Source organism: Hirundo rustica, chromosome 5, assembly GCF_015227805.2.
Source record: "Hirundo rustica isolate bHirRus1 chromosome 5, bHirRus1.pri.v3, whole genome shotgun sequence".
NCBI classification, from domain to species: domain Eukaryota; kingdom Metazoa; phylum Chordata; class Aves; order Passeriformes; family Hirundinidae; genus Hirundo; species Hirundo rustica.
The window spans coordinates 71,862,937-71,875,054 of NC_053454.1; the positions used below are offsets into that span (position 1 = coordinate 71,862,937).

General features: G+C 50.4%; 1 protein-coding gene across 5 annotated transcripts in view; it reads left to right on the forward strand.

The window, feature by feature from the left end:
* Positions 1-1,082: 1,082 nt before the first annotated feature.
* Positions 1,083-12,118, forward strand: part of MAML3 (mastermind like transcriptional coactivator 3) — a 232,396-nt gene continuing 221,360 nt past the window's right edge. For 3 of the 5 annotated variants that reach the window (XM_040064986.1, XM_040064987.1, XM_058420704.1), the window contains exon 1: positions 1,083-2,512. In XM_040064986.1, coding sequence (XP_039920920.1) covers positions 2,084-2,512 — 429 coding nt within the window. In that variant the 5' untranslated portion in view covers positions 1,083-2,083. Of the gene's footprint in view, positions 2,513-10,914; positions 11,602-12,118 lie in introns of those variants that run through there. The other 2 variants (XM_040064988.2, XM_058420705.1) reach the window with 2 other exon arrangements.

Here is a 12,118-nt window from a genome sequence, read left to right on the forward strand (position 1 = left end):
TGTAACTGACTCAGGATTGCAGTTTCCCCGCCTTCTTACGCTGCTTCTGAGAAGAGCTGTGATTTCCCCCTGCTTGTTCTGTGATAACGTAGTTAATCGGTGATCGTGAAGAACTTTAAGTATCTTCACTGCGGTTCTCAAACTGGTACTACAGAAAAGTTGGGGGGGGGGGGTGTTTCTTTTTATTTTTTCTTCCTTTTTTTTTTTTTTTTCCTGAGGGGAAGATGCGTTTGTTATTCTCAAGGTAGGGAAGGTACTAATTGCTATTTTTATTGCTTCACTGTTATGCTCCGTCTCAACATAGTCATGAATTGTGGCAATAGGCACGAAAACAACCCCGAATTTCCTTCTGCCGAGCACTTAAAGAAGACAAAGACTGCTCTTCGCCACCGTATCTTAGAAATAGTATCCTATGCCAGGCTGCAATGGCAAAAATGAAGACGGTTTAAATCAGATTACATTACTAATGCACGAGTTCCCGATTTCCTTTATATCGGCGGCACGTTAGAGAACACGGCTGAGATAATTCTGTACAGACGCGTTTTTAAAACCGGGAGTGCATTTCTCACAGGGCTAGGTGGAAAAATAACAATCAATGACAGTCGCGGGCGCGACAGCTTTGTCCGCAAAACGGTTTAAAAACTAGATTCCCGGGATGCTATTCTCGATCCATTAATCACCCGCGCTCTCCACGGAGGCGTCCCCCGTTCTCCGGGAAGAATGTTTGCCGCCCGGCGTGTCATGTTTCTCCCGCCGTCCAAAATAGAAAGTTCAGCCCCGTGCCGGGGAGGCGCAGGGCTCCGCGCCGCGCTCCCCATCCATTACGCAACAGTTGACACCGAAGGGAAAGGCGGCACACGCCGCTCGGCCCCGAGCTCCGGCGCGGCCCCGAGCTCCGGCGCGGCCCCGCCCGCCCCCGGTGCGGGGAGGCCGCGGGGCCGGCAGGTGTCGGGCCCCGCTCGCCGCCCGCCGCCGCGGGGAAGGCGCCGCGTCCGCTCCTGCTGCTGGGCGCCGTCCGTGCCGGGTTTTGCACCTTGTCCCCGGGCCTGCCTCACGGCCCCGAGGAGCCGCCGCCGCCGCTGCCGCCGCCGCCGCCGCCGCTGCGGTGTTTACTGAGCGCTCCTGTCCTGATATCACTCCGCTGGCATGGAGGAGGAGGAGGTGGAGGAGGAGAGCATTTGATCATTGTGATGGTGGCAGGAGGAGCGGCAGCCAGCACGACAGAGCAAAGCGCTAGGCTGTATCAGCTCGGCGTTTGGCAGAGACTTCAGAGCGCTACTTTTTTTTTTCCTTTTCTTTTTATTTTTTTTTTTTTCTCTCCTCTCCAGCTCGGTCCGGATTGTTCATGTGTTTACTTCCCCCAGCCCGAGGATTTGCTATTTAGGTTCCTGTTGAAATGCAACTGAGCAGCCAAAGTACTTTGCGAACGCGGTGCGGCATAAACACCAAAACTTTTTTCCAGAAGGAAAATACAATAAGCAAGCGGCTTTGCCTGTCTTTTGATGCCGTGGAGTGCGAGTGAGTGTGCCGCGTGTGCCCAGCGTGTGCCCGTGCTCGGATGTGTGTGCGCGAAGGTGCGTGTGAACGGGTGTGTATGCGTGTGCATGTGGAGGGGCGCGTGTTCCTCCTTATCCATGGGGAGAGAAGGCTTTTGGCGAAATCTCCGGAAATCTCGTGGAGTCTGTTCTGAAATAATGGATTATAAAAAAGAAAGAGGAGGAGAGGAACTGGTCTGATACCTCCCGGAGTTTGCTAGCCCGAATTGCTGCCGCTTAGTTTGTCGTGCTTTGTGTGCGTGCGTTTGTTGGTTGTGCTGCCGGCGATAACCTTTTAGCACCTTCTCTGTTTCCCTCCCCCCTTCCCTCTCTCTTTTTAATGTTTTGGAGCTTCTCGAGAGGGATTGGCTGGGGGAAAAGAGAAACATTTGCTTGGGATCGCTGTTTCCCTGATACATGATGGTGCCCCCTTCCCCCCCCTCCCCGGTCCTCTGAAAAGTATCCCATCAGGACCCCGGAGGGGAGAGACTGTGCGTGTGAAGCGTAGGATAAAAAGTTCTTCCAAAATAGTGTGCGCGGGGACGAGGATGGGGGATTTTGCAGCCCCCGCTGCCGCCGCGAACGGCAGCAGCATTTGCATCAACAATAACCTGAACAGCAGCCTCAGCGGGGCCGGTATCGGGGTTAGCAGCACTCCCCACGGCCCTCCTGCCGCCGCTGCCGGTAACAATAACGCCAACAGCGGCGGCATTCCCAAGCACAGCACGGTGGTGGAGCGGCTGAGGCAGCGCATCGAGGGCTGCCGGCGGCACCATGTCAACTGCGAGAGCAGGTACCAGCAAGCCCAGGCGGAGCAGCTGGAGCTGGAGCGCAGGGACACGGTGAGCCTCTACCAGCGGACCCTGGAGCAGAGGGCCAAGAAGACGGGCACCGGCGGCAAGCAACAGCACCAGAGCAAACAGCAGCAAGATGCCGAGCCCCCCACGGCGGAGCAGAGGAACCACACGCTGATCATGGTAAGGGGATGCGGGCCCGGGGGGCGGAGGGGGGGGGGGGGGCTGTCCGCTCCGCGTCGTCCGCCGGGACGAGCTGGAGGTCGGCCCCGGAGCTTGTCAAGGAGGCTCGGCTGAACTTTGGCGGTGGCAGGGTCTCCGGCGGGCAAGCGGGAGCTGCCGGGACGCTTCGCAACTTCTCACGGGCCGGGGTGGAGGGAGCGGGCAATTCCCCCTTCCCCGAACCCTTCGGAAGGGCAGAACTGCTCTGGGGTAAGGGGGAAGGAGCGGTGCCAGGCGTGCGCCGGGAGCCGGGGGAGGGTTTCGTGTGTGTGTGTGTGTGTGTGCGTGCGTGTTTCGCCACGGCTTCTCCGCGCGGGGGGCTGGCCGCCTTTAAATCCCGCCGCGGAGGAAGGTGGAAGGTGACTCCGCAGCCGGCGCTGGCGGCCGGAGGAAAAGTTGGGCAGGCTTCTCGCTTGGGCTGCCCCGGCGTGCGGCAGCCCGGCTCCCCACGCGAGCTGAATCGCTTCCCAAAGTTTCCTTGGGATTTAAGGAGCTTAGCGAGGAGCGGAGGGGGGGGGGGGGGGGGGAAGGGGGCGGGGGCTGAGGCTGAGCCGGTAGGAGCGTAGCGGCAAGTAGGAAGCGGAGTTTCCCACTCCCAGGCTGCGCCGATGATGAATAATAAGAGGAGGTGCGGGGGGAGCCGGGCCCTGCGCTCCGGCGGAGCTTTATTTATAGCCGGCGGCTCCGGCGGGGGGGCTGGCGGTGCCCGTCCCGGCCGGCGGGGACAGGCGGGCGGCAGTGCCGCGGGGGACACGCGTGTGTGTCCCGACGTGTCCCCGGCGCTCGGGGGCGGGCACGGGGCAGCGGGGCGCTCGCCGTCTGCCGGGCGCACAATGGGCGGCGGAGAGCGGCGGGGAGGAGGGGAGGTGCGATGGCAGCGTGCGGTTTACAAGCTCGGCACGTCCCTCCCTCCCCTCGCCTTCCCCCGCTGCGCGGGGAGGCGCGGCCGTGCGGGAGGGTCCGGCAGGGCGGCAGCTGCCGCCGGCCCCCCCGGGGGAGGTCCGTGTGACAAAGCGGCGGGGTGGCGGCCCTTCCTCTCGCCCCCCACCCGTACGTGAGAGGAGGGGGCTTTGTGTTTCGCCCCCAGCGCCGGCCGCGGTGCCGGTTCGGTGCCGGGCGGCTCCTCCCCCCGCGGGCCGCCCTTCCCGCCGCCCTGCCGGGCGCTTCGCCGGCCCCCAGCCCCGCTTCCTCACGCTGGCGCGGCTGGAAGCGGGGATCGCTCCGCCGGCGGCGGACAAAAGCCGAGCGCTGCCCCCGCCTGCCGGGCCCGGGAGCGCGGCTGGGCGCAGCTCCCGGCGAGGCCGGGCGGGATGCGGGGATGCGGAGGGAGCGCGGCCGGGGGGGCGCGGGCAGCAGCCGTAGCGAGCGGCGGGGGCGGCGGGGTGCGTGCGTGTGCGCCTCGCAAACAGGAAGTAGAACGACCTCACTGACATCTTGTTGCTTTCCTGATGTTACCAGCCAGGCGTAAGCGGGATTCTTCTCTTCCCCCCGGCTCCTTTCCGCCGGAGCGAGGGTTTTAAATCGGCGCGGCGCCGCCGTCCTTTGCCCCGGCTCACACCTACTCCCGGGACAGCCGCAGAGTCACTCCCGAAAGCCCGGGAGCGGGGACCATCTTTTCGTCAGCCCGACTGTCCTCACATCCCTTTGCACATCTCCCGTCGTAGCCGCAAGATACAGGAAGGGGGCTGGAGGCTCGGGAGGCGTTCTCTCTCGCAGTGACTTCTCTCCGGGGCAGCGTTGTGGAGCGCTGTGTCCCCGTCCAGCCCCGGAGCAGTTCGGGCGCTTTTGGGCCTCGGTTCGGGGTGGGTTGTCCTTTCCCCTTGTTCCCAAGGCCCGGCGCCGAGGCGTTCGAGTCAGGATTTTGAGATAAGCGGGTCATCGGTCTTCCCTTGGAGACGTGGGACAGAAAGCCAAAGCTATAACCCGAAAGTTGTAGAAACAAAATAACAAAAGGAGGAAGTGCAGTTTCAGCTCTCGCTGTTAGGAGATTCTTTCTGCTTGGGACATTTGGAGAGCTAAGAGCAGCCTAATAATTAAGGGGTAGTTCGCTATGAAATTGATCGGAACTCAATTCCTGTGCTACGATTTTCATGTTACTTAATTGTACTCAATGCGCCCTATGCTTTTAATCTTAAAAACATAAATTCTACCGCCTTATTACAAAAAATGACCCATTTCCATTTTTTTAAGAAAATACACAAATGTTGCCAAAAAAATCCAATCCAGACACATCATCTGCTTCGTTTCGCTCGTAAAGTGTTAATTATGATTTTTGACTAATGTCTAAGAACATTGGGGAACATCCACGGGAACATGAAAGCAATACTCAAAGCCCAAAGAATTACTCTTTTTTAAGCAGTTGGAGAATATTTTCTCTGAGACGTTTATGCTTTTTGCAGTAAAACCGAATGAGAACTTCCAAACTTCTTAATTTCTAGCAAGTGCAACAGTGTGGTGAGGTTAACTGTTTATGTGCACCATAATTTTTATTTAGCAAAACAAGTCAACTTAATTTAACCTTTTAATTAATTATCTATTTAACGAGGGAAAAGTTCTACGTTTAAGGAGTTTTTCTCCTTTTCCTTATTCTGTCGCAAATTCCAGTGGAGAGTTTTACAGTGGAACAGTCACAGATCTGCTACTGCTTTACTCTTCACACAAAAATAATTAATGGATTTTTACCCTCATATTATTAAACTGCATGATTTGGAAAAGAAGCCCCATTGGGATTAAATGACAACCAACACAATCAGCACAGCAAGAAATGCTTTTTCTAATTTTTTTTTTTTTTTTAATCAAAGCAAATTAAAGGAACATATAATCTGTGTGTGTCTTGTTCTAGAGAAAGTTTTCGCTTGCTGAACTTCGAAATACCTAGATTTATAACTACTCCGACCTCTTCTATGGAGGCGGGCAGTGGGTTACAGAACTTGTTTGCTCACACACAGGCATAGACTGGGGTGTGCGCAGAACTTAAAACAGTTTATAAATGTCTGCGGGGACCTTTCCCCCTCACCCCAGTTCAACCTGGCAAAAACCAAAGTTGTTTTCTGTGATTTTGAGTTGGATTATTAAAGTGCTGTGCCAGCCTGGCTTTCAGATGAAGTATAGGGAAAATTTGCAAATCACCCAGAACTCTGCTGCTCATCTTTGGGTTGGTTCCAGGAAATATCAACACATTATATCAGTTCTTTGGTTCTTTGTGGGCTGATCTGCTTTCTTGTTTCCTTCTTTCAGTGCAAGAGTCTTCTTGGCTCTGCATCCAAGTTATTGTGTGGGGTTCAGAGGTTGTAGGTGTGTGTGTATACACATGCATTATATATAGAATAAATAATGTATGTTTACTATATAATAGCAAAATACATAATAACAACTGCAGACGTTATCACCTCTTCTTATCCCCGTGACTGTTGTGCGTTTTTTGTCCAGTGGCATGTGTAATTATCACATTGGTCTTCCAGTGCACATTTATTTGCATCTGAGCTCTCTTGTGAGCTATAAAGAGGCTGGAGCTTCTTTTTCCTATTTTAAGGCTCTTCAAGACTTTTTAAATTTAGCATTATTGTGGGTTTGATAGCCACCGTCTTACTCTCAGTTTCTAACCCTAAGCCCAGTTTTTAGGAATTTGTGTTTTAAACACCCAAACCTAAAATGTTATTTAGATCAGGGAAATTAGCAGCAGAAGTCAAATGACCTATTAGATCATCTTTTCTGTTCCCCTGCCAAAGCATACTGTGTCAACTCAGAATTAGTTTAAAGTCAGAGAAGACACGGCTGGAAATACGTGGTATTTTCCAGTCCTGCTCTTTCGCCACTCTGGGCTAACGCTCTGCCTTCCAGAAGTTCATGATCACGCTGCACTCCTACCCTAGGGAAGGAAAATGGGCACAGAAATCTGGTTATGTGTCTTCCTGGTTGGTAGATATCCCACCACAGAAAAGTAGCTCCTCCCTCCACCTGAGTCTCTTCCTTTTGTTGAAAAAGGTATCCGGAGTGAAAAGTGGAACATCTTCATTTGTCTTAGGGGTCCATGGATAATGCCAGCCATGGAATTGAGTGCTGCAGCATGTCAGGCTTGTGAGGAGTTTGTCGGAGCTTACACCTGCTGTATTTAATATGTACCTTTGTGCATATGTTCACAAACGGGAGCACATCCTTTCTTGTGTTCTTTCTTGTGTGGTATTGCTATTCAGCTTGCTTTACAGGTGCTTAGGAGCTCATCACTCGCACTACAGGAAAAGTCTATTTCTCAGGCATCGCCAAAAGATGAAAAAAGAAGAGATTTTTTAGCTGTTTTGCTATATTTTCCACAAGAGGTCAAATACCTGTGGCCCTTACTCATGCCTGATGACTAAGTAGGATTAAGCATCTCTCCAGTTAATGAGCTATGTCTGATCTTGCTCACACAGGGGTAAAGTCAGTAGTACATACACAGCAGGGATGGTACCAGAATTAAATCCCAGGCCAGCAACGCTCCTTCTCTTTCGTAAGCATCATAGAAGAGGTCATTGTGTAACCCTTTTTTATCTTCCTTTTCCTGTTGGGGTGGAACTCTGTGTCTTTCTTACTCCACGGGCCTCTCCCATTTATTTTCCCCTTTTCATACCCACTCGCGCTTGGTGTGCCCGTGTGATTACTGTCCTTTAGGACAAGGAGTTTTTGTGCTGACCTCCTTTTGCAGCTAGTCAGCACAATAGGTTTCAGTTTAGCAAACTGAAAGGAATGAAGAGACTCTTCACTTCAAGCACTGCTAGCCTCTGATGACCTTTAATGCTCTGACGGAAAAGTGTGTCCCTGTCAAAGACAGTGGCCTGGGTTATTACCAGCCGTAGCTGGAGCAGGGCAAGCTGCATTTTGACGTCGGCTACCCAGTCCTAGTGAAATCCCAGCTTCAGGCTGACCATGACGCTTTGAAAGTCCTGCAGCGAAATTCTAGCATCGTTCAGTTCAGGAAGAGCGGCTTCGCCTGGAACACATCAAAACGCCGTCCCGCTAACGCAGCGCCAAAATATATTAACACGCGATTGTGTTAGGACAATGGGTTGCGTTTAGATTAACCTCGATTTACAGTAACTTGACCCAAAGCTTCACAAACGGCTTCAGCTGGTGTAACCTGAGCTGCCAGCGCTGAGGAAGTCTCCTCTTTCCTCCTCTGGTCGCGGCTGTGTTTGCTGCCTTTGCCGAGGGCGGCTCTCGCTGTGGAGCCCCACGGCCGGCGGCTTCACTGAGCGGGTGGGGAGGGCACACGCGCCTCTTCCTTTGCTCCTGGGTTAGTTTTCAGCTGGATCAGATCCATCATTCGTTTGACTGTGCGTCCCGTGGGTAGCACGGTCTTACGACACCTTAATCCTCTTGTGAAACTCGACCCTTATCCCAGGATAAACATCTGGGACCTCTTGGTTCAAACGCGCTCACCTGGGAGCGCGCGTTGAACCTCAGCTAAGTCACGCCTGGTGTCAGGGCACGGGTCTGCTCCTGAGCACAGACACTGAAACACGGAGGCAGCGAAGGAGGCAGGGCTCGCTCCTCTGTAAACATTCGCGCGTAGAAGACATTGGGCTGCACGTTACTCCAGCGTGTATAATTGACGCGAGAGGTGTGCTTGGATTAGCAGAGGTTTAAGAGCAGGCCTGGCAGGCGGTAGCTGCTGGCTGGAATCCTTCAAGTGTGCTGCTTTGTGAGGTGAAATGTGAGGTACGATCCGCGCCTGGAGTTACCGACCGCCAGCGCTTCTGCAGTCTGGGATCTCACGGGCTGTTCAGATAAGCAGCATGCTTATCTGTGGGATATCAGTGGGAATTTGGGAGCCTTGACAACTGGAAATATATATTTTCCTAGTTTGTCTGAGCTGCTGAATCATGTAACTTTGCTCTCTGGCTTCCTTCTCACTTATTTTAATTTCCCGATGTCTGTAACTCAAAAGTCAATACAAACTGCTCCTGTTTGCTTTCTGAATTGTTGAAACTCAGTTTCGTAGGGCTTAAGAGAAAATGTCTTTTTAAACGTGCAGCAGTTAATAGGATTGCAGCTGCTGAAATTCTGTGCTTACAGGAGGAGCTGCCTTCTTTGAAGTCTCCCCTCTTTCAGACTGATTTTATTTGCCTCCACACGCCATTAAAATTGGCGAGGAGATAAGAATGCTTCCATCTTCAGCCGACCTGAGAGAAGTGTGTCCACCCATAGGAATTTAGAATTTTCTAGGAGTTTGTGAGAGTGCTAAAGCTGATGCTGCAGTGCTGTTGGTAGCACGGATGATCTATTGCTGTTTGCTTGCTGTCAGTTCTTCACACCCGCAGCGCAGCCAGAGTAGGAAAGAGGCTCGAATTTATGACTTTCAGAATAACTAAGGGAATAAGCAGAAAGATCAACAGGTCAAGGGTTTTATTTTTTTTTTTTTTTTTTATTTTCTCTTTTTTTAAATCACTTTCTGTAGGGTTTTCGTATAGAGCTCTGTCCTGCAAGTTCTCAGCTCTCATCAGCTGAAGCCTGCTGGAGTTGTGCTTTCACTGATGGAAGGCGGGGCTGTGCCTCTACCCCTCCTCCCGGCTTCACTTTTCCGTCTCCTCCCTACATTACTTGTACTTTGTGCCATACAGCAACCCTTCAAGTTTAATAGAACAGTTCAACTTCATTTTCCTCCGCTCTTCAGATTCAGAGGAACAATTGTTCAGTGCTGCTCTGAAGGTGTAGTTTTTCTGCGTCATCTTTATGATGCTTGTGAAAATCTCGGGCCAATTCAGGAAGTCCTTGGATATTTTGTACCTTGGAAAAGAGCAGAAAACTGGTTTTTAACCTTCCTCTGACCCCGGGCAGCATCGCAACCCAGAAGCCGATATGCCTCTATGTTTGTATAAACCAGTACCTGCGCTCACACACTGGTTTTCAAAGCGTACTCCAAGGCCCAGTGAAAAGACATATGATCAGTTTCAAAGGTGAAAGGGGATGTAATTGTCCAACAAGTTTCAGAATCACCGATACGTACCCGCTTTCTTTATTTTCATATTCTTTCTCCTTCCTTTAGCTCATATCTAATCGTCTGTGATGTTTTGGCACCAACGCATTGCGTTTCATCTAAAGGAGGAAGGGAGGTGGCTACGGCAAATGAGATTGTAGAAGAGTTCTGGAAAGTATAGGAGTTTTTTAATCATTTAAGATAATTCCTTACGTTAAGGAGGATAGATCTGTGCTTTGCCAAAAAAAAAAAAAAAAATCGTTGCACTCCCTACCCCTTCTGTTTATGCGGAATATTGTATTTCAGACTCCCTAGCATCTGCAAAAATGACCTTAAATCTGACTGCCTTACCTCGCGCTAGTCGCCTTTGGACTGCTAAAGCAATTGTACCATTTCAGCCGTGGTCTGTGCTGCTGTTCCTATTTGTCTTTAGAGCTGGTCGCTGTTGTTCTGATTTCTCTGGATGGCATTCCAGTGCATAACTGAGGCAGCAGAGGGAAAACTGCTATTGACATTAAATAACCAATTTTTAACGATGTTTTTGGCAAGCAGTGCTCCTGTTCATTATACGTATTTTTAGTTGTCATCAAAGCAGGTAATGTAGCTTTGATGGCTTTAGTGGACTCATGCAGGAGACCTGTAAATCTCTGTAACTGAACCAGGGTCACATTGTTTGAAATTGGCTGAAGTGTTCTGGTATGTAATCCACGGCTGGATATGAAGCAGTGGTTCAAAATAATCTCTAGGTCCTTCTATTATTGCATGTTTCTGGGCTGAGCATGCAGTCTTTGCCTTCCAATAAAAGTGGAGATGCAATGCTGAGGTTGCAGTGCTGTCTTTTTTTTTTCCTAATTTGTGCCAGGTAGTTTGTACACTGAAAGTTTGTACACTGCTGCGATTTTGAAAATTTACCTGAGAGAATTTGACTTTACATTTCCTCCACCCCATGGGATTTTGCTGGAGCTTATTTTCTCTAACCCATTTTAATATGTATTCTCCATCATGCAAAACAACAACAACAAAAAACCCCACTTATTTGCTCTCCTCCATTTCATTTACAACAAAACGAAACCACTTTATGGTCACGCTAAGGTTTACTGCCCTCCTCAGTAACACTTTTGCTGTGGAAAATGTCAGCGGGGGGGGGGGAATGAAGAATTGTGAACGTAGAACAGAAAAAAACCAAAATTAATTTTGAGTAGTAGCATTGAAAATTTCCCCTATCACTGGGATCAAGTGTCTGTTTACTTAGAGCCACACTGGGGTTCTGGGAAGTTAGGCATGGGCTGTATTCTTTTCCACTTAATGGTGTCTTCACACGGCGCTGCCTTGGGGTTAATTAGATCAAGCAGCTGAAACAAATTAACATTTTGCTGCCATGAAACGGGGTGGTCTCAGGGCTGCAGCCTACGCCCACAGTCTGCCAGTGGTACGAATGGGAGGGAGAAGTTACACGAAGGAGGAGAATGAGCTGGCGAGGAGGAAAACAGTGGGGTTTTTGTAGGTGTAAGGTGAAGGCACACGGTGCCCTGCCGGAGAAAAGCGGGGGCAGAAGGTCCCATGTAATTTGCTTTAAACTTCAGGAGCTCTTGTAATCAAGTTGACCGACAATTCAGAATACCTGGTGTCCTTTACAGCTCTGCCAGGACAGCGGTTTTACCCCCAGGATTCATGCTTGGAGATACAGCTATGCATTTCCGTGGACAAACCAGTTCTGGATATTAGGGAAAGCTTCTTTGCTGAAAGGGTGGGCAGGCATCGGATCATGAAGCCTTGGAGTCGACATCCCTTGAGATGTTGAAGAAACCTAAACGTGGCACTTAAGGACCTGGTTTTGTGATGGGCTTGGCCCACCAGGCTGGGTTAATGGTTGGACTGGATGACCCGAAGGGTCTTTTCCAAGCGCTTGAAAGCCTGGTAGTGGTGGTGCATTGTTGGAGTTAATTCAGGAGTGAAATGCACTTTATGGACCATCAGGTAGAACAGTTACTGGAAGCGGTCTTCAGGAATCCCGCTATAGTTACTCTTACGGGCGAGGTGATGATCCGAAGTGTAAAGAAAGAAGGCATGAGCTGGCCACGGCATGGACGTGTATCAGGTAGGTGATAACTGTCCTTCCTGTGAGGAAAGAAAGAAGAGGGGGGAGCTTGTGTTCATGTTCTCTTTGTTTGCTGATTTCCTGCTGAAAATCGATAAACTCGGTCTCTTGATAAAAGAAGGGAAAACGGAGTTTTGCTTGATCATTGCAGCATGATGATTGCTTTTTTTTTTATTTTTTTTTATATTTTTTTTAGGCTGCTCAATGTGTTGTGCTGGTTTTAATTCTATGTAGAACAATAACTAGGTTAAGCAATGATGAAAGGCCCACATAAAAAGTTATCACCGTTGTGCTGTCTTGACTTGCATTTGGAACTTGAGGTAACATCGAAGCAAGGGGCTGTGTCCAAGACAGACACTCACGTGTAGTTTTATTTTCCTTCTACCTGAATCCAAGTCTGGGCAATATAATAATTGTATAAGTAAGAGATGAAAAAGTTCAGAGGTTTTTTTTTATTATTCGGGATTTTTTGTTTATTTGCTTGTCCTGCTTTCTCAGTTGTTTTATTTCAGAATTA